We start from the raw sequence: 19,864 nt of genomic DNA, 5'->3' as shown, positions 1-19,864 counted from the left end.
TCAAACTGCATAGAGAGACATACAAATGGTATCCACGAGTTCATCTGACTGGCGAAGTAGATAACGGGCCTCATTGGCAAAATCCCAAAGTTTCCCTTAATGCTTGTTTTAGGGGCAATAAGAGCAAACGAGATGTACTGTAGGCCCTGTAGGGAAAGCCCATACCCCTAACAGTTGATGATTAACCTTTGAGCACAGACAGCAGCACAGACAGAACCAGACATTCTCACTGTGAGGAGGGAGTGTAATAAAATTGATATCTATCCACACAAAGCTCTCCTCTGCCATATTTTTCACGAGCACCGAGTCTGACTCCGGTTTACTTTTTCTAAGGGCTTTGTCTAACTATAACTACAGTCATTAACTGCAGTTTACCGAGTTCTCATTTGATGATACAGAGCCATTTTACATATAGCGGGCGGAACATTTATTCAATGTAGGAAGTAATTTTTTTGTGTATTGGCTTTTATTTAAACGAACCCCCAGGGTGAACCCAATTCGGACACAAGAACAAAGCGTTGTCTGAAACGTCTGTGTGAAATTTCCCCTGCTGCTGCAAGACAAAAAGATTGAAACATCACTAAAGGAAGACCGTCTGTCTTAACTTCGTGTGGGAACCCACTTCATTAAACCATAAGGATGATGATAATGTATTCGTTATGGTGGTTAAGGTCAGTTAAAGTATAATGACACTAACAGCACTGAGGTTGTGTGTTTGATTCTGATATGGGACTATTCCACACCTCCATTTTAGTATAAGAATCTGTCAAATCCAGTAGTCGACACGTAGGATTCTGACAATGGGCAAGCTAAGGGTTGATTTGGGATGGGATTAAATCATTAAAACCTTAATCTCCTCCTTGGTATAGACCTGTATTGTGACAGAGGTCATATCTGTGCCTGAAGAGAGGCTATGTAAACACAGATGAATTAATTAAGGAATTATTCCATTAGGCAATTTGATTAGGCGAATGCTGACGCAGCAGTGTTGTGCTTCTTTCCAGTCGTGGTGTGCAATGTGCTTGACTGGCGGTGACAAGTTGTATACATGAGAGTTGGGAAGTGTGGTCTGTTCTTAAAATATAGAGCAGTGTACTTAGACCTAGTGTATCTCTCCTCCTATCGCACTTTATTCTTGGCAGTCTTACAATTACTGTTATTTTAAGCAGTTGTTGTTAAGTGCCGCAGTTAGTGTATTTTTAAAGGGGGGCTGGACTTCCTGATTTGGCCTCCTTTTGAACTTTGCTCATTAATCGTTTAGAACCCGAAGTGGCATCTCTTTAAATTACTATAGCGGCAACGAACGGCCTTGTTTTTCTAACAATATTATGTGTCAATTTCACAAAAGAAATTTGCTAACAACCTGTTGTTGTATTTGCGTGGCTGTTGTCATCAACCAGAAACCGGAAACGCGGTATGCTGTTATTTGACTTTTTAAAGTACAAAAATCACTAAATTACAGAAAATTATTCTTCTGCAGGAAATCCCACAGGATTTTTGTGAATATTTTCCTGTGGAACAACCATCAGGATTCCCGCAGGAATGGGTTTGCTGGACCAATCCTGCAGGATTTTTATAATTCCTGCAGGAAGTACCTCAGAATTTAATTTAGACATTTCCTGCAGGAACGGTCTTGCAGGATCAGTTCTGCAGGGATCTTACTGTTCCAAACAGAAATCCTACTCATACTACCTGCAGTATGATAATTTTTCTTGTAGGACTAACCTACAGGAGCAATACTGCACAATTTTATTTATGCAGGATTCAAACTCATATGTATCCTGCGTGACTCCTACTTGTAATTCCTGCAGTAGGCCTATATACTTTTATATAGATAGGGGAAAAGACAACACTGCATCAAGACTCAGATTGATGAGGTCAACTTTATTAATTCAGCTAATTCAACATGTGTGTATGAGTGCTTGTCCACCAACCATCCAGTCATGTAACGCAGGAATTCCTAGGAGACAAATTAACTGCATCAGGAAAATGGGATATTGGTTTTGGGTCTTGATCAAATTTAAGTTTTCAAAAAGCATCAATTCCTGATTAATCATCCCTTATCTATACTGAACGAAAATATAAATGCAACCTGCAACAATTTTCAAATATTTTACTGAGTTACAGTTCATATAAGGAAACAAGTCAATTGAGAGAAATTCCTTAGACCCTAATCTATGGATTTCACATGACTGGGCAGGGGCACAGTCATTGGTGGGCCTGGGAGAGCATAGGCACACCCACTGGGGAGCCAGGCACAGCCAATCAGAATGAGTTTTTCCTCAAGTCTTTATTACAGACAGAAACACTCCTCAGTTTCATCAACTGCCTGGGTGGCTGGTCTTCGATCCCGCAGGTGAAGAACCTGAATGTTGAGGTCCTGGTCTGGCATGGTTACACGTGGTCTGCGGTTGTGAGGCCGGTTGGACGTACTGCCAAATTCTCTAAAGTGGTGTTGGAGGCAGCTTAAGGTAGAGAAATTAACATAAAATTATCTGGCAACAGCTCGATTGGGCATTCCTGCAGTCAGCAAGCCAATTGCACGCTCCTTCAACTTGAGACGGCTGTGGCATTGTTGTGTGACACAACTGCACATTTTAGAGTGGCCTTTTATTGCTAAAGGTATAGCTGATGGTAGAGATGGTATATAAAGTATAGCTGGCGGTATAGATGGTAAAGCTGGCAGTATAGCTGATGGTATAGATGGTGGTATAGATGGTATAGCTGATGGTATAGATTGTGTAGATTGTGGTGGGTCAGAAGTTTACATACACTCAATTAGTATTTGGTAAAATTGCCTTTTAAATTGTTTAACTTGGGTCAAACGTTTAGGGTAGCCTTCCACAAGCTTCCCACAATAAGTTGGGTGAATTTTGGCCCATTCTTCCTGACAGAGCTGGTGTAACTGAGTCAGGTTTGTAGGCCTCCTTGCTCACACATGCTTTTTCAGTTCTGCCCACAAATTTTCTATAAGATTGAGGTCAGGGCTTTTTAAAAAACAATCAATCTAAACATAATCACTAGTTAACTACACATGGTTGATGATATTACTAGTTTATCTAGCTTGTCCTGCGTTGCATATAATCGATGTGGTGCCTGTTAATTTATCATTGAATCATAGCCTACTTCGCCAAAAGGGTGATATAACAAGCGCATTCGCGAAAAAAAACACTGTCGTTTTACCAATGTCTACCTAACCATAAACATCAACGCCTTTCTTAAAATCAATACACAAGTATATGGGGCGGCAGGTAGCCTAGTGGTTAGACCATTGGACTAGCAATCGAAAGGTTGCAAGATCGAGTCCCTGAGCTGACAAGGTAAAAATCTGTCGTCCTGCCCCTGAACAAGGCAGTTAACCCACTGTTCCTAGGCCGTCATTGAAAATAAGAATTTGTTCTTAACTGACTTGCCTAGTTAAGTAAAGGTGAAATAAAAAAATATATTTTTAAACCTGCATATTTAGTTAATATTGCCTGCTAACATGAATTTCTTTTAACTAGGGAAATTGTCACTTCTCTTGCGTTCTGTGCAACAGAGTCAGGGTAAATGCAGCAGTTTGGGCCGCCTGGCTCGTTGCGAACTGTGTGAAGACTATTTGTTCCTAACAAAGACAGCCAACTTCGCCAAACGGGGGATGATTTAACAAAATCGCATTTGGGAAAAAATCACAATCGTTGCACGAATGTACCTAACCATAAACATCAATGCCTTTCTTAAAATCAATACACAGAAGTATATTTTTTTAAACCTGCATATTTAGTTAAAAGAAATCCAGGTTAGCAGGCAATATTAAACTAGGGAAATTGTGTCACTTCTCTTGCGTTCATTGCGCGCAGAGTCAGGGTATATGCAACAGTTTGGGCCGCCTGGCTCGTTGCGAACTAATTTTCCAGAATTTTACGTAATTATGACATTGAAGGTTGTGCAATGTAACAGGAATATTTAGACTTATGGATGCCACCCATTAGATAAAATATGGAACGGTTCCGTATTTCACTGAAATAATAAACGTTTTGTTTTCGAAATTATAGTTTCCGGATTTGACCATATTAATGACCTAAGGCTCGTATTTCTGTTAGTTATTATGTTATAATTAGGTCTATGATTTGATATTTGATAGAGCAGTCTGACTGAGCGGTGGTAGGCAGCAGCAGGCTCGTAAGCATTCATTCAAACAGCACTTTCGTGCGTTTGCCAGCAGCTCTTCGCTGTGCTTCAAGCATTGAGCTGTTTATGACTTCAAGCCTATTAACTCCCGAGATTAGGCTGGTGTAACCGGTGTGAAATGGCTAGCTAGTTAGCGGGGTGCACGCTAATAGCGTTTCAATCGGTGACATAACTCGCTCTGAGACCTTGAAGTAGTTGTTTCCCTTGCTCTGCAAGGGCCGCGGTTTTTGTGGAGCGATGGGTAGCGATGCTTCGAGGATGGCTGTTGTCGATGTGTTCCTGGTTCGAGCCCAGGTAGGGGCGAGGAGAGGGACGGAAGCTATACTGTTACACTGGCAATACTAAAGTGCCTATAAGAACGTCAAATGTATATGAAATACAAATGGCGTAGAGAGAGAGAGAGTCCTATAAAAACTACAACCTAAAACTCCTTGCCTGGGAATATTGAAGACTCATGTTAAAAGGAACCATTAGCTTTCAAATGTTCTCATGTTCTGAGCAAGGCACTTAAACATTAGCTTTCTTACATGGCACATATTGCACTTTTACTTTCTTCTCCAACACTTTGTTTTTGCATTATTTAAACCAAATTGAACATGTTTTATTATTTATTTGAGGCATTATATTAAGTTAAAATAGGTGTTCATTCAGTATTGTTGTAATTGTCATTATTACAAATAAAGAAAAAAAAATCTTCATCGGCTTTTTTGGCCCTCCAATAATCGGTATCGGTATCGACGGTGAAAAATCATAATCGGCCAACCTCTAATAATAATAGGCCTTTTTTACATTCACTGCTAAAATGGACTATTTGTATGTAATTTTTTTATCTGCGACTCCACAAATGGTTGTCCTCGAGTTTTTGATGATAATTTTGGTGGTCCACAGAACGGACAAGGTTGGGAACCGCTCGTGTACAGTGCGTTCAGAAAGTATTCCTACCCTTGATTTATTCCACGTTTTGTTCTTACAGCCTGAATTCAAAATGGATTAACTAGATTTCCTCACTCATCTACACACAATACCCCACAAGGACATAGTGAAAACAAGTTTGTAGAAATTTTAGAAAAATTATTAAATGAAATACCGATATCTCATTTACTTTCAGAAAGTATTCAGACCCCTTGACATTTTCCACGTTTTGTTAAGTTACAGCCTCATTCTAAAATTGATGAACAATTTATTTTTTCTTAGCAATCTACACACATTACCCCTTAATGACAAATAAAAAATAAAAAAATGAAATTTTTGCAAATGTATGAAAAGAAAATTATACCTTATTTACATAAGTATTCAGACCCTTTGCTATGAGACTCAAAATTGGGCTCAAGTGTTTTCATTGATCATCTTTCAGATGTTTCTACAACTTGATTGGAGTCCACCTGTGGTAAATTCAATTGATTGGAAAGGCACACACCTGTCTATATGAGGTCCCACATTTGACAGTGCATCTCAGAGCAAAAACGAAGCCATGAGGTCGAAGGAATTGTCTGTAGGGCTCCAAGACAGGATTGTGTTGAGGCACAGAACTGGGGAAGGGTACCAAAACATTTCTGCAGCATTGAAGGTCCCCAAGAACACAGTGGTCTTCATCATTCTTAAATGGAAGAAGTTTGTAACCACCAAGACTCTTCCTTGCGCTGGCCGCCCGGCCAAACTGAGCAATTGGGGGAGAAAGGCCTTGGTCAGGGAGGTGACCAAGAACCTGATGGTCATTCTGACTAGAGCTCTAGAGTTTTTCTCTGTGGAGATGGGTGAACCTTACAGAAGGACACCCATGTCTGCAGCACTCCACCAATCAGGCCTTTATGTTAGAGGGGCCAGACGGAAGCCTGAATGCCAAGCGTCACGTCTGGAGGAAACCTGACACCATCCCTACGGTGAAGCATGGTGGTGGCAGCATCATGCTGTGGGGATGTTTTCAGCGGCAGAGACTGGGAGACTATTTAGGATCGAGGCAAAGATGAACGGAGCAAAGTACAGATATCCTTGATGAAAACCTGCTCCAGAGTGTCCAGGACCTCAGACTGGGCGACGGTTCACCTTTCAACAGGGCAATGACCCTAAACACACAGCCAAGACAACGCAGGAGTGACTTCGGGACAAGTCTCTGAATGTCTTTGAGTGGCCCAGCCAGAGCCCGGACTTGAGCCTGATAGAAACATCTCTGGAGAGACCTGAAAATAGCTGTGCAGCAACGCTCTCCATCCAACCTGACAGAGCTTGAGAGAATCTGCATAGAAGAATGGGAGAAACTCCGTAAATGTAGGTGTGCCAAGCTTGTAGTGTCATATTCAAGAAGACTCGATGCTGTAATCACTGCCAAAGGTACTTACAAAAGTACTGAGTAAAGGGTCTGAATACTTAGGTAAATGTGATATTTCTGTTTTTTTATTTTATAAATTAGCATTTCTAAAAACCTGTTTTTGCTCTGTCATTATGGGGTATTGTGTGTAGATTGAGGAGAAAAACGATTACAATTTTAGAATAAGGTTGTAACAGCAAAATGTGGAAAAAGTCAAGGGGTCTGAATACTTTCCGAAGGCACTGTAAATATTTACACCGCTGAGTGAATACTTTATAGAAGCACCTTTTGGCAGCGATTAGAGCTGTGAGTCTTTCTGGGTAAGTCTTTTTATTAAGAGCTGTCCACACCTGGATTGTGTAGCATTTGCCCATTTTATTATTTTCAAAATGATTCAGGCTCTTTCAAATTGGTTGTTGATTATTGCTAGACAAATATTTTGAGGTCCTGCCATAGATTTTCAAGTAGATTTAAGTCAAAACTGTAACTTCGTCACTGTCTTCTTGGTAAGGAACTCCAGTGTACATTTTGCCTTGTGTTTTGGGTTATTGTCCTGCTGAAAGGTGAATACCCAGTGTCTGGTGGAAAGCAGACTGAACCAGGTTTTCCTCTAGGATTTTCCCTGTGCTTAGCTCCGTTCCGTTTTATTTTTTTAATCCTGAAAAACTCCCCAGTTCTTAACGATTACAAGCATACCCATAACATGATGCGGCCACCACTATGCTTGAAAATAATACAACAATCTCACTAAAATGACAAAAAGAAGCAACCCATTTTCTACCATAATTCCGCTTGGATCACTAAATTTGGTTAGTATTGTGAAATAACTAGAACGTTGTTCATCCGTCTTAAGTCAAACTCTAACTGTATCAATTGGCCTCATTGTGAAATCCCAGAGTGGTCTCCTTCCACTCCGGCAACTGAGTTAGGAAGGACACCTGTATCCGTGTAGTATCTGGGTGTAACTTCACCGTGCTCAAAGGGTTATTTATTTATATATATATATATCTCAAAGTGCCGTGATAATATCGTATCATGAGGTCCCTTGCAATTCCCAGCCCTATGACACGCAGGAGACTACTCACTGCCCCATATCTGTCTACACTGCAGTATGGAGTAGTTAAACAGAAGGAAAAGGAGGAGTGTGCCTTATTTTATTTTTATTTTACCCATCTACCAATAGTTGCCCTTCTTTGCGAGGCATTGGAAAACCTCCCTGGTCTTTGTGGTTGAACCTGTGTTTGAAATTCACTGCTGAAGGACCTTACAGATTGTGTATGTGCGATACAGAGAAGGTAGTCATTAAACAATCGTTAAACTCTATTGCACACAGTCCATGCAGCTTATTATGTGACTTAAGCACATTTTACTCCTGAAATAAAGCTTGACATAACAAAGGGCTTGAGTACTTATTGACTCAATACATTTCAGCTTTTCATTTAATTATTTTGTAAAAATGTCTAAATACATAATTCCACTTTGACATGTGATATTGTGTGTAGGCCAGTGACCAAAAATCTCAATTTAATCAATTTAAAATGTACGCTGAAAAAGTCAATTGGTGTGAATTCTTTCTGAAGGCACTGTAGATTAAACCTCAGTCCCGGGTGTACATACACTTTACACCGACCTCGGCAGGCTGTCGACTTGTTGCTTTTGTGTTTTTTTGTGTTTTCTATTGCTCTATCTCTCTCAAACACACTCAGAAGGTCTCACACTGATAAGCACCATGCAGCTCTCTTTCTCACTCTCTCTATTGCTCTTGCTCTGACTCTCGCTCTCTATCTCTCACTCCCCCTTTTCCTTCTGACGTTTAACTACTCCATACTGCAGTGTAGACAGATATGGGGCAGTGAGTAGTCTCCTGTGTGTGCAAGGGACCTCATGATACGATATTATCATGGCACTTTGATGCCGACGTGATGTGTATTGCGATTCGACACTGAATTGCAATAAAATGTCAATGTTCCAAACATATTCTCTGCTGCAGAGGGACAAGGGAGACATAACTAATTTTGATCAGTCATGGAAATAAGTGCTGAGAGCAAATTGACACTCTATTTAGAAATATGGAGAACAAGCTATGAAGGATCATACTGGAATTTTGCTGCAGGTACATCCAACTAGCGCAAAAATAATAATGCGGTTTCGATGATAATCTACACTACCGTTCAAAAGTTTGGGGTCACTTAGAAATGTCCTTGTATTTGAAAGAAAAGCAAACATTTTTGTCAATTTTTAAAATAACATCAAATTGATCAGAAATACAGTGTGGACATTGTTAATGTTGTAAATGACTATTGTAGCTGGAAACGGCAGATTTAAAAAAATAAAAAAATAAAATAAATGGAATATCAACATAGGCGTACAGAGGCCCATTATCAGCAACCATCACTCCTGTGTTCCAATGGGACGTTGTGTTAGCTAATCCAAGTTTATCATTTTAAAATGCTAATTGATCATTAGAAAACCCTTTTGCAATTATGTTAGCACAGCTAAAAACTGTTCTGATTAAAGAAGCAATGAAACTGGCCTTCTTTAGTCTAGTTGAGGAACTGGAACATCAGCATTTGTGGGTTCGATTACAGGCTCAAAATGGCCAGAAAGAAAGAACTTTCTTCTGAAACTAGTCAGTCTATTCTTGTTCTGAGAAATGAAGGCTATTCATGTGAGAAATTGCCAAGAAACTGAAGATCTCGTACAACGCTGTGTACTACTCCCTTCGCAGAACAGAGCCAACTGGCTCTAACCAGAATAGAAAGAGTGGGAACCCCCGGTGCACAACTGAGCAAGAGGACAAGTACATTAGTGTCTAGTTTGAGAAACATGCCTCACAGGTCCTCAACTGGCAGCTTCATTAAATAGTACCCGCAAAACACCCAGTCTCAACATCAACAGTGAAGAGGCGAATCCGGGATGCTGGCCTTCTAGGCAGAGTTGCAAAGAAAAAGCCATATATCAGACTGGCCAATAAGAAGAAAAGATTAAGATGGGCAAAAGAACACCGACATTGGACAGAGGAACTCTGCCTAGAAGGCCAGCATCCCAGAAAGTACCAGCACAGCACACCCATTGACTATACATTAGAATTAGCTTATTACCATTACCGAAATTAAGGTTCTCATTAATAAAATAGGCAATAATTATAGCTCAATATGCATGTCATCTTAGACAGCCATTGTGAGTCAATAAACAATTGAACACATCACTAAAGCCCATTCATGCCTCCATGTTGGTAAGGTAATGGTTTTCTAAGTTTTTCCCAATTTTAAACTTTTTAGTCATTTCGGTAATAAGGTTGGTGTAAAGGGGTTGTTTGAGAATAAGATCCTCATTCTGAAGGAATTAAATGAATATGTTAAAGGACTACTACTCCTAGATGATGCATCATAGGTGAATAAAACCGTAATTGTGAACTTCAACTAGTATACAATTTTTATGATTTATGGACAAACTACAGCAACATATTTAGTTTTATTCAAAAAAGTTCGATTTTTCAAAAGTAATTTTTTAAAATAAAATGTACCCAATTTTATCCAGATGTATTTCAGTAATGAGAATTTGGTTGATAAGTTACATAATTCAAATCAGACACTGTACCTTTACACTAGGCATTTTAGTCTTCCGAATGATAGTTGAGTGTTGCCGATGCATCATGGCTTTCTAAATCAGTCTTACTACCTCAATTTGTTACTACCATGGTTAAAACTGTTTTCATGACGATCACCCAACTAACCTCCACCACACAATATGCTCTGCTAGGTTTCTCTTCCTGTTATCACATGGCACTGTACTCTCACTTCCTGTTTCTTTCATCTACTTTCTCTTCTTCCTTATGTGTGTCACACACTTGTCTTATAGAGTTTGTTGTTGTTGTTGTTGTGGGTTGAGCTGCAGAGAAATAGTGTTGCTGAGGCCTGGCCCAGGACATCTGAACTTCATCCATTCTCTGGCTTGTTGTATTCTGTCTTTACTCTGTGACTCAAGCCTCTTCTTGCATTTTCCACTGGCCCCTTGCCCTTAGCTTTGTCCCCTGCACAAGGATGTCATTCATAGACACATTGAAACCCAAATAAATATATATATATATATATCATTCATAGACACATTGAAACCCAAATATATATATATATATATATATATATATATATATATATATATATATATATATATATATATATATATATATATATATATATATATATATATATATATATATATATATATATATATATATATATATATATATATATATATATATATATATATATATATATACATATATATATATATATATATATATACATATATATATATATACATATACATGTGCAAAACCATACAGGACATCTATTTACAAGTACAAGTTTCAAGCTGTTGTAACGCCATTTCAGGAGCCTAAAACCCACAAGTCAACAGTTTTTCCGCTGTCCATTTTACAAGGCTATTTCCATTCTGAGAAGAGTGACATTTCATACAGCCAGTAATCAAATCTCACACTCTGACCACAGTAGAACTGACTGAGGCTAAGGCCCACTAATATCACATTTGATTCAGAATCGCATAGACTGTGAGTGTATTGGCAACTGATGAACACCGCCTTTTTATTGATCATTTCCCTCTGACCTGACAATGGTATTCAAAAACGAACAGCGTTAGGCAGACTACAGTGGGGTTTTTTTAGATAACGATGACATAACCAAGATGGACTTTACCTTCATGCAGGTTGATAGTCCCGTTACGCCTGTGATCTATTCTGTTAGGTTCTTATTTTTCAGAGTAAATAACTCACAGACACCAGAGAAGCTTTAACCAAGTTTAATTCTTCCCAAAGGTTCTGTACAGCTGTAATCAGACAGCCCAACATTTATCACATCCAGATATTTATATCCCACTTAAGACACTCCTCCTCTCCAATCCTTACATGTTATGGCTCTACAGGAAGCGAATAAAGAGGGTAACAGGATACCAAACGTATTACTCTCTTAAGAGAATCTGTCCTCCCCTCCTGACCCAAACCCCTCCTTCATCTAATCCACAGATATCCATCTGTCTTCCTTATATCAACACATCGCTTTCCTCTCCTCCATCAAACACATTCCAAAGCCTTCTGGCATTCTACAGAGAACCCTTAACTTTCTCCTTTGATTCTTCGCTTATTCTCTATCATTTATTGAATATCTCAATGTTCAAAATGTCGAACCCAACAGGACACTCCTTCTCTCTCCAATCCTTACATTTTATGGTTCAACAGAAAGAAGGTAACCAGATACTAAACCCTGATTACTCCCTTAATAAGGGGAACTGACCTCACCCCCTCCTTCCCCTAGTCCACAGATGTCCATCTGTCTCCCCTATCTCAACTGTTGCTCTACTCCCTTCCACCCAACACATTCCAAAGCTATCTGTCTTCCCACAGAGAACCATTAACTTCTGACCTAAACCCAGTCTCTTTCACTCTTCCTATTCAAGGCTTCTTCTCTATCATTTATTTAATATCTCAATGTTCAAATTTGAGCCGATTCCAACAATACCCTCAAGAGTCACAAGAAGCTTGACCATCCCCCAGGAAGGCTGTCGTTTTTCTCTATAGGCTTTGACCGAGGAGATGTCTTTTTTTTATTTTTTTTTATTTTTTAACCACGTGACTACCCTGCCAACCTATGTGAGAGATTCCGTGGACATGAGAAGCACATTGAAGTCTATAGGGTCTATTGAGGGAAATGTCATTATGGCTACATTTGATGTTGAGTGCATTCGGAAAGTATTCAGGCCCCTTGACTTTTTCCACATTTTGTTACTTTACAGCCTTATTCTTAAATGGATTAAAACATTTCCCCCCCCCTCATCAATGGGCACACAATACCCCATAATGACAAAGAAAAAATAGTTTTTTAGACATTTTTGCTAATTTATAAAAAATTAAATACTATCACGTTTACATAAGTATTCATACCCGTTACTCAGTACTTTATTGAAGCACCTTTGGCAGCGATTACAGCCTCGAGTCTTCTTGGGTATGACGCTACAAGCTTGGTACACCTGTATTTGGGGAGTTTCTACCATTCTTCTCTGCAGATTGGCTCCAGCTCTGTCAGGTTGGATGGGGAGCATTGCTGCACAGCTATTTTCAGGTCTCCAGAGATGTTCGTTTGGGTTCAAGTTCCGGCTCTGGCTGGGCCACTCAAGGACGTTCAGAGACTTGTCCCAAAGCTACTCCTGTGTTGTCTTGGCTGTGTGCTTAGGGTCGTTGTCCTGTTGGAAGGTGAACCTTCGCCCCAGTCTGAGAACCTGCTCCAGAGCGGTCAGGACTTCATCATGGATCTCTCTGTACTTTGCTCCCTGCCTCTGAATAACATCCCCACAGCATGATGCTGCCACCACCATGCTTCACCGTAGGGATGGTGCCAGGTTTTCTCCAGACATGACGCTTGGCATTCAGGCCAGAGAATCTTGTTTCTCATGGTCTGGGACTCTTTGTTGGTATGTGGTGGAAGGTGTTATTGGTATAATGTTTTTGAGTATTTTTGGGGGACTCGTTGTAGAAACATCTCAAGGATGATTCATGGAAACAGGATGCACCTGAGCTCAATGTCTATGCTCAAAGGGTTTGAATACTTATGTAAATATGGTATTTCTGTTTTTATTGATAATACAGTTGCAAAAATGTCAACTGTTTTCATTTTGTCATTATGGGGTATTGTGTGTAGATTGAGGGGGGGGGGAAATGTAATCCATTTTAGAATAAGGCTGTAACGTAACATAATGTGGAAAAAGTAAAGGGGCCTGAATACTTTCCCGAATGCACTGTACTTGTATTCCCCACCATAGAAGGCTAGAATCTCTCACCTTCATTCTGAATCAGTGCTTCCCTGAGGCACACCGATGGGGAGCACCATGGCTCCCAATTATGCCAACCCTTTCATGGGGCTCCTATAACCGGACATCATGTTTTGCCAAAATATAACCTTTTTAAGCCGGGTAAAGTTATGACTTCGCTATGTGGATGATGATGATATGGTTATTTGTCATGGGTCTTTTATGACTTTTTAAATCACTGCAACGAATACTATGCATGTACAATTAAAGTCGGAAGTTCACATACCCTTATGTTGGAGTCATTAAAACTCGTTTTTCAACCACTCCACAAATTTCTTGTTAACTTCTATGGGCTACGTGGGACACAGCCAGTGAAATATCAGGGCGGCAAATAAAAAAAATAAAAAAATGTCATAATTCAACTTTCTCAAACATACAACTATTTTATACCATTTTAAAGATGCACTTTTCCTTGATGTAACCACATTGTCCGATTTCAAAAAGGCTTTACAGCGAAAGCAAAACATTACATTATTTTTGTCTATGTACTCTCCTAACATAATCACACAGCCATTTTCCAAGCAAGGACATGTCAATAAAACCCAAAACACAGCTAAATGAAGCACTAACCTTTGACGATCTTCATCAGATGACACTCCTAGGACATTGTTACACAATACATGTATGTTTTGTTCGATAACGTTCATATTTATATCCAAAAACAGCATTTTACATTGGCACGTGATGTTCCCACCAAAACCTCCGGTGAATGTGCACATCAATTTACAAAAATACTCATCAACGTTGACAAAATATATATAACAATTATTTAAAGAATTATAGATGGACTACTCCCGGATGCAACCGCTGTGTCAGATTTTAAAATAGCTTTACGGAGAAAGCACATTTTTCAATATTATGAGTACATAGCTCACCATCACAGAAAGCGATACAGACACCCGCCAAGTTCGGGGCAACATAAATTCAGAATTAGTATTAGAAATATTCTCTTACCTTTGCTGATCTTCATCAGAATGCACTCCCAGGACTGCTACTTCCACAATAAATTTTGTTTTTGTTCGAAATACTCCATATTTATGTGACCAAATACCTCCGTTTTGTTCGTGCGTTCAGAGCACTATCTAAAGGCATAACGTGCGAGCGCGGTACCAGAGACCAAAAGTCAAAATGTTCCATTAACGTACTTAGAAGCATGTCAAACGCTGTTTAAAATCAATCTTTATGGTATTTAATGTAAAATTGCGATAATATTCCAACCGGACAATAGCGTATTCATTCAAGGAGAAAAAGGAGGAGGGGCGGGATCGAGCATATCCAATCCCTTTGTTGCCAGGCAGTCCACTCAGTGACTGAGCTCCTATTATCTGCCCAGTGACAGGAGAATGCTCAAACCACTTTCTGAAGGCTTTTGACAGCCAATGGAAGCCTTAGGAAGTGCAACGTAACCCCACAGATACTGTAGTTTCGAAAGGGACTAGAAAGAAGAGCTATAATTCTCAGATCCTCCACTTCCTGGTTGACTTTTTCTCGGGTTTTTGCCTGCCATATGAGTTCTGTTATACTCACAGACACCATTCAAACTGTTTTAGAAACTTCAGAGTGTTTTCTATCCAAATCTACTAATAATATGCATATTCTAGTTTATGGGCCAGAGTAGGAACCTGTTTAAATTGGGTACGTTTTTCATCCGGGCGTGAAAATACTGCCCCCTAGCCCAGACAGGTTAACAAACTATAGTTTTGGAAAGTCGGTTAGGACATCTACTTCGTGCATGACACAAGTAATTTCTCAAACAATTGTTTACAGACAGATTATTTCACTTATAATTCACTGTATAACAATACCAGTGGTTCAGAAGTTGACTGTGCCTTTAAACAGCTTGGAAAATTCCAGAAAATGATGTCATGGCTTTAGAAGCTTCTGATAGCTAATTGACATCATTTGAGTAAATTTGAGGTGTACCTGTGGATGTTTTTCAAGCCTACCTTCAAACTCAGTGCCTCTTTGCTTGGGGAAAATCAATAGAAAACAGGCAAGACCTCAGAAAACAAATTGTAGACCTCCACAAGTCTGGTTCATCCTTGGGAGCAATTTGCAAATGTCTCAAGGTACCACGTTCATCTGTACAAACAATGGTACGCAAGTATAAACACCATGGGACCACGCAGCTGTCATACCGCTCAGGAAGGAGACGCGTTCTGTCTCCTAGAGATGAATGTACTTTGGTGCGAAAAGTGCAAATCAATCCCAGAAAAATAGCAATGGACCTTGTGAAGATGCTGGAGGAAACGGGTACAAAAGTATCTATATCCACAGTTAAACGAGTCCTATATCGACATAACCTGAAAGGCCGCTCAGCAAGGAAGCAGCCACTGCTCCAAAACCGCCATAAAAAAGCCAGACTACGGTTTGCAACTGCACATGGGGACAAAGATTGTACTTTTTGGAGAAATGTCCTCTGGTCTGATGAAACAAAAATAGAACTGTTTGGCCATAATGATCATTGTTATGTTTGCAGGAGAAAGGGGGAGGCTTGCAAGGCGAAGAACACCATCCCAACCGTGAAGCACGGGGGTGTCAGCATCATGTTCTGGGGGTGCTTTGCTGCAGGAGGGACTGGTGCACTTCACAAAATAGATGGCAACATGAGGAAGAAAATGTATGTGGATATATTGAAGCAACATCTCAAGACATCAGTCAGGAATTTAAAGCTTGGTCGCAAATGGGTCTTCCAAATGGACAATGACCCCAAACATACTTCCAAAGTTGTGGCAAAAAGGCTTAAGGACAACAAAGTCAAGGTATTGGAGTGGCCATCAAAGCCCTGACCTCAATCCCATAGAAAATTTGTCGGCAGAACTGAACAAGCGTGTGCGAGCAATGAGGCCTACAGACCTGACTCAGTTACACCATCTTTCAGGAGGAATGGGCCAAAATTCACCCAATTTATTGTGGGAAGCTTGTGGAAGGCTACCTGAAACATTTGACCCAAGTTAAACAATTTAAAGGCAATGCTACCAAATACTAATTGAGTGTATGTAAATTTCTGACCCACTGGGAATGTGATGAAAGAAATAAAAGCTGAAATAAATCATTTTCTCTACTATTATTCTGACATTTCACATTCTTAAAATAAAGTGGTGATCCTAACTGACCTGAAACAGGGAATTTTTACTAGGATTAAATGTCAGGAATTGTGAAAACTGAGTTTAAATGTATTTGTTTAAGGTGTATGTAAACTTCTGACTTCAACTGTATGTATACACACTCTCTCTCTCTCTACTGGTCAAAATTTTAGAACACCTACTCATTCAAGTTTTTATTTGTATTTTTACTATTTTCTACATTGTAGAATAATAGTTAAGACATCAAAACTACCTGCCCCAATGCATAGTGGCAACTGTAAAGTTTGGTGGAGGAGGAATAATGTTCTGGGTCTGTTTTTCATGGTTCGGGCTAGGGCCCTTATTTCCAGTGAAGAGAAATCTTAACATTACAGCATACAATAACATTTTAGACGATTCTGTGCTTCCATTTTTGTGGCAACAGCTTGTGGAAGCCCGTTTCCTGTTTCAGCATGAAAATGTCCCTGTGCACAAAGGTCCATACAGAATTTTTTTACATTGGTGTGGAAGAACTTGACTGGCCTGCACAGAGCCCTGACCTCAACCCAATTGAGCACCTTTGGGATGAATTGGAATGCCGACTGCTAGCCAGCCCTAATTGCCCAACATCAGTGCTCGACCAACTAATTATTTTGTGGCTGAATGGAAGCAAGTCCCCGCAGCAATGTTCCAACATCTAGTGGAAAGCCTTCCCAGAAGAGTGGAGGCTGTTATAACAGCAAAGGGGGGACCAACTCCATACGATGATTTACGTGGTGATTTACGTGGTGGAGTTTGAAGGCTCTTTTATACCTACTTTTTTCGGCCTTTCACCCCACTGAAGGATGTGCGTTTGATCACACTTGACTACTACTGTCACTTTCCACTGGAATGTCTCGTCTCAAGCTTAAAATCCTAAACCCTCACAACCCCAATGCTCTTACAGTGACCATTAGGCCACCGCAACCCTGTTCGTGTAGGAGTGCTGATCTAGAATCAGCTTTGCCTTTAAAGACCCACTACACTTCTACTCGAGGCTGCGTTGTAAATGATTTAAATCATGCCTGTCAGGCTGCGCAGGCGCCGAAGTTGCACACATACTTTTTTTGCTGTAAAACTTGCCTGTGAGGCAGCGTGCGTGCCAAAAGGATGTTCAATCTGCACACTGCCCCTTGTGGTGAAATTAAGAACTGCCATGAGATACTTTGCACATTTTTTTTTTATTTTATTTATTTAATCTTTTATTTAATTAGGCAAGTCAGTTAAGAACACATTCTTATTTACAATGACTGCCAAACCCTAACCAGGACAATGCTGGGCCAATTGTGCGCCACGTTATGGAACTCCCAATCAAGGCCGGTTGTGATACAGCCTTGAATCGAACCAGGGTCTGTAGTGATGCCTCTAGCACTGAGATGCCGGGCCTTAGACCGCTGCGCCACTCGGGAGCCCCAAATACAGGGCAAATACATGGTCATAGAAGATATTAATTATTATAATAAAGGAAAAGTTACTGTTTGACAAAATAGGCATACAAAGACAAATGTAGCAAAGTGTGGAAATGATAGCAATTGAGTTAAGGAAAAGCGTAAATTGGTAAAAATGCTGACATTTTTGATTGATTGAAGTTTGATTTGTTTTATACGGTTCAATCAAAAGAAAGCCCGATTGAAACCACACTCTAGGGTCATACACTACTCAAAGCATATTTATAACTTATTATTAAAAAACATAACATACCGTCATACCATCAAAAATGAGACGTATATTGTGATATAATATTTTGGCCATATCGCCCAGCCCAACGCTAGTCTATCGCAGGGCCTTCGCCTCAATCCATCTCCTTAATGCTGTGTGTGCCAAGCAGAGAGGCATCAGGTCCCACTTTTTTAGTGTTTTCGTGTGACTCGACCAGGGATCGATTCCTATGGATATGTTTAGGGTCAATGTTTTTATTCTGTTCTCTCCTGTGTCCCAGGCCTGTCACCAATGTACTGCAGCCTATTTGGCCTGATGAGGGAGAGCGACCGCATGTGGTTCCCACCCAATCACATCCTCAAACTGGACGAATCAGCCAATGAAATGCTCCTCTTCAGAGTGAGGTAGGAACTAGGAAGTGGCATGGGTTCAGGGGTCTAGCACTATTTATTTCTCTGTTGTCAAGGAAATATTTAGTTGGACTAGATTTATAAAAATATATATAAAAAAATTGGTGACATACAGTGGTAATTAGGTTTAATCAAAGTATCATTGTATTGTGGTATTATACACAATGTTCATTTATCTTCTATGACATCTTACTCTTTGGCTCAATCCCAATAACCCATCCCCTTTAGCCCTCCCCCTCCGTTTTGCGCTATCCCGCAAGTGGTATGACGTGGGAGTGGTGTCCCAATTCAACTTTGAGCGAGGTGTAGTGCCTTTTCAGTCCTCTAGTTGACCCTCCAAACAATGTGAGTCGAGTTGCTGACTTCCTACCGCAATAATGTCCATCTGCAGACTGAGGTTACTACATGGCGCCTACTATGCCTCGCTAAATGCCCTCGGCCACTGCCATTGTGGCTGCTAGCGCGGTTTCTGGCCCAGACTGCAGCACAATAATAAGTGGCGGTAATGTACCAAAAACCCACCGAAGGAGGCTGCTAGCTAGCTAGGGGACACCGGTACACAGTGTCCTTCGCCCCCGCCTGCCGAGCACTGATTTCCCACTGTTATTTTAACGTTAAGCCGAGGGAGGTGGTTAGCTTGTGTAGCCAACCCAACTCTCGCGTGGCACTACCCTCGCCATAACATTAAAATAACTGCGGTAAAGCAGTGCTCGTCAGGTGGGGGCGAAGGACACTGTACTGGTGTCCTAGCTAGCAGCCTCAATGGCATTGGGCAAGGCATGTAGTGACGCATAGTGGGCGATTACATGTAGTAACCGCAGTATGCAGATAAACCCTACTCTCCTACGGAGTGGTTCTCAAAACTCCCAATGCTTGAATGTTGCTTCAGGAAAGATGGCTGATTTAAAAATACTAGGATGGAAGCAAATGTAAGTAATTTTTATGAATCATGCAAAACATCTACTGTTAACCTCTCTGGGCTAGGTGGCACCAAATCGTCCCACCTACGTAACAGCCAGTTGAATCCTGTGGCGCGATTTTCAAATACCTTAGAAATGCTATTACTTCAATTTCTCAAACATATGACTATTTGACAGCTATTTAAAGACAAGACTCTCGTTAATCTAACCACACTGTCCGATTTCAAAAAGGCTTTACAACGAAAGCAAAACATTAGATTATGTCAGCAGAGTACCCAGCTAGAAATAATCAGACACCCATTTTTCAAGCTAGCATATAATGTCACATAAACCCAAACCACAGCTAAATGCAGCACTAACCTTTGATGATCTTCATCAGATGACAACCCTAGGACATTATGTTATACAATACATGCA

The 19,864-nt window shown here is 40.2% G+C and overlaps 1 protein-coding gene across 4 annotated transcripts in view; it reads left to right on the top strand.

The window, feature by feature from the left end:
• Nucleotides 1-19,864, top strand: part of LOC106561486 (tyrosine-protein kinase JAK2) — a 77,764-nt gene that overhangs the window by 17,064 nt on the left and 40,836 nt on the right. For 3 of the 4 annotated variants that reach the window (XM_014125501.3, XM_014125491.3, XM_045688257.2), the window contains exon 3: nucleotides 18,398-18,521. The exons of the other annotated variant lie outside the window; for it this stretch is intronic. In XM_014125501.3, the coding sequence (XP_013980976.3) occupies nucleotides 18,398-18,521 (124 nt within the window). The remainder of the gene's footprint in view (nucleotides 1-18,397; nucleotides 18,522-19,864) is intronic. 4 annotated transcript variants of the gene reach the window in all.

Source organism: Salmo salar, chromosome 01 (assembly GCF_965601325.2).
Source record: "Salmo salar chromosome 01, fSalSal1, whole genome shotgun sequence".
NCBI lineage: Eukaryota > Metazoa > Chordata > Actinopteri > Salmoniformes > Salmonidae > Salmo > Salmo salar.
The sequence above is the reverse complement of the archived record's forward strand: the minus strand, read 5'-3'. Positions and strand labels throughout refer to the sequence as shown.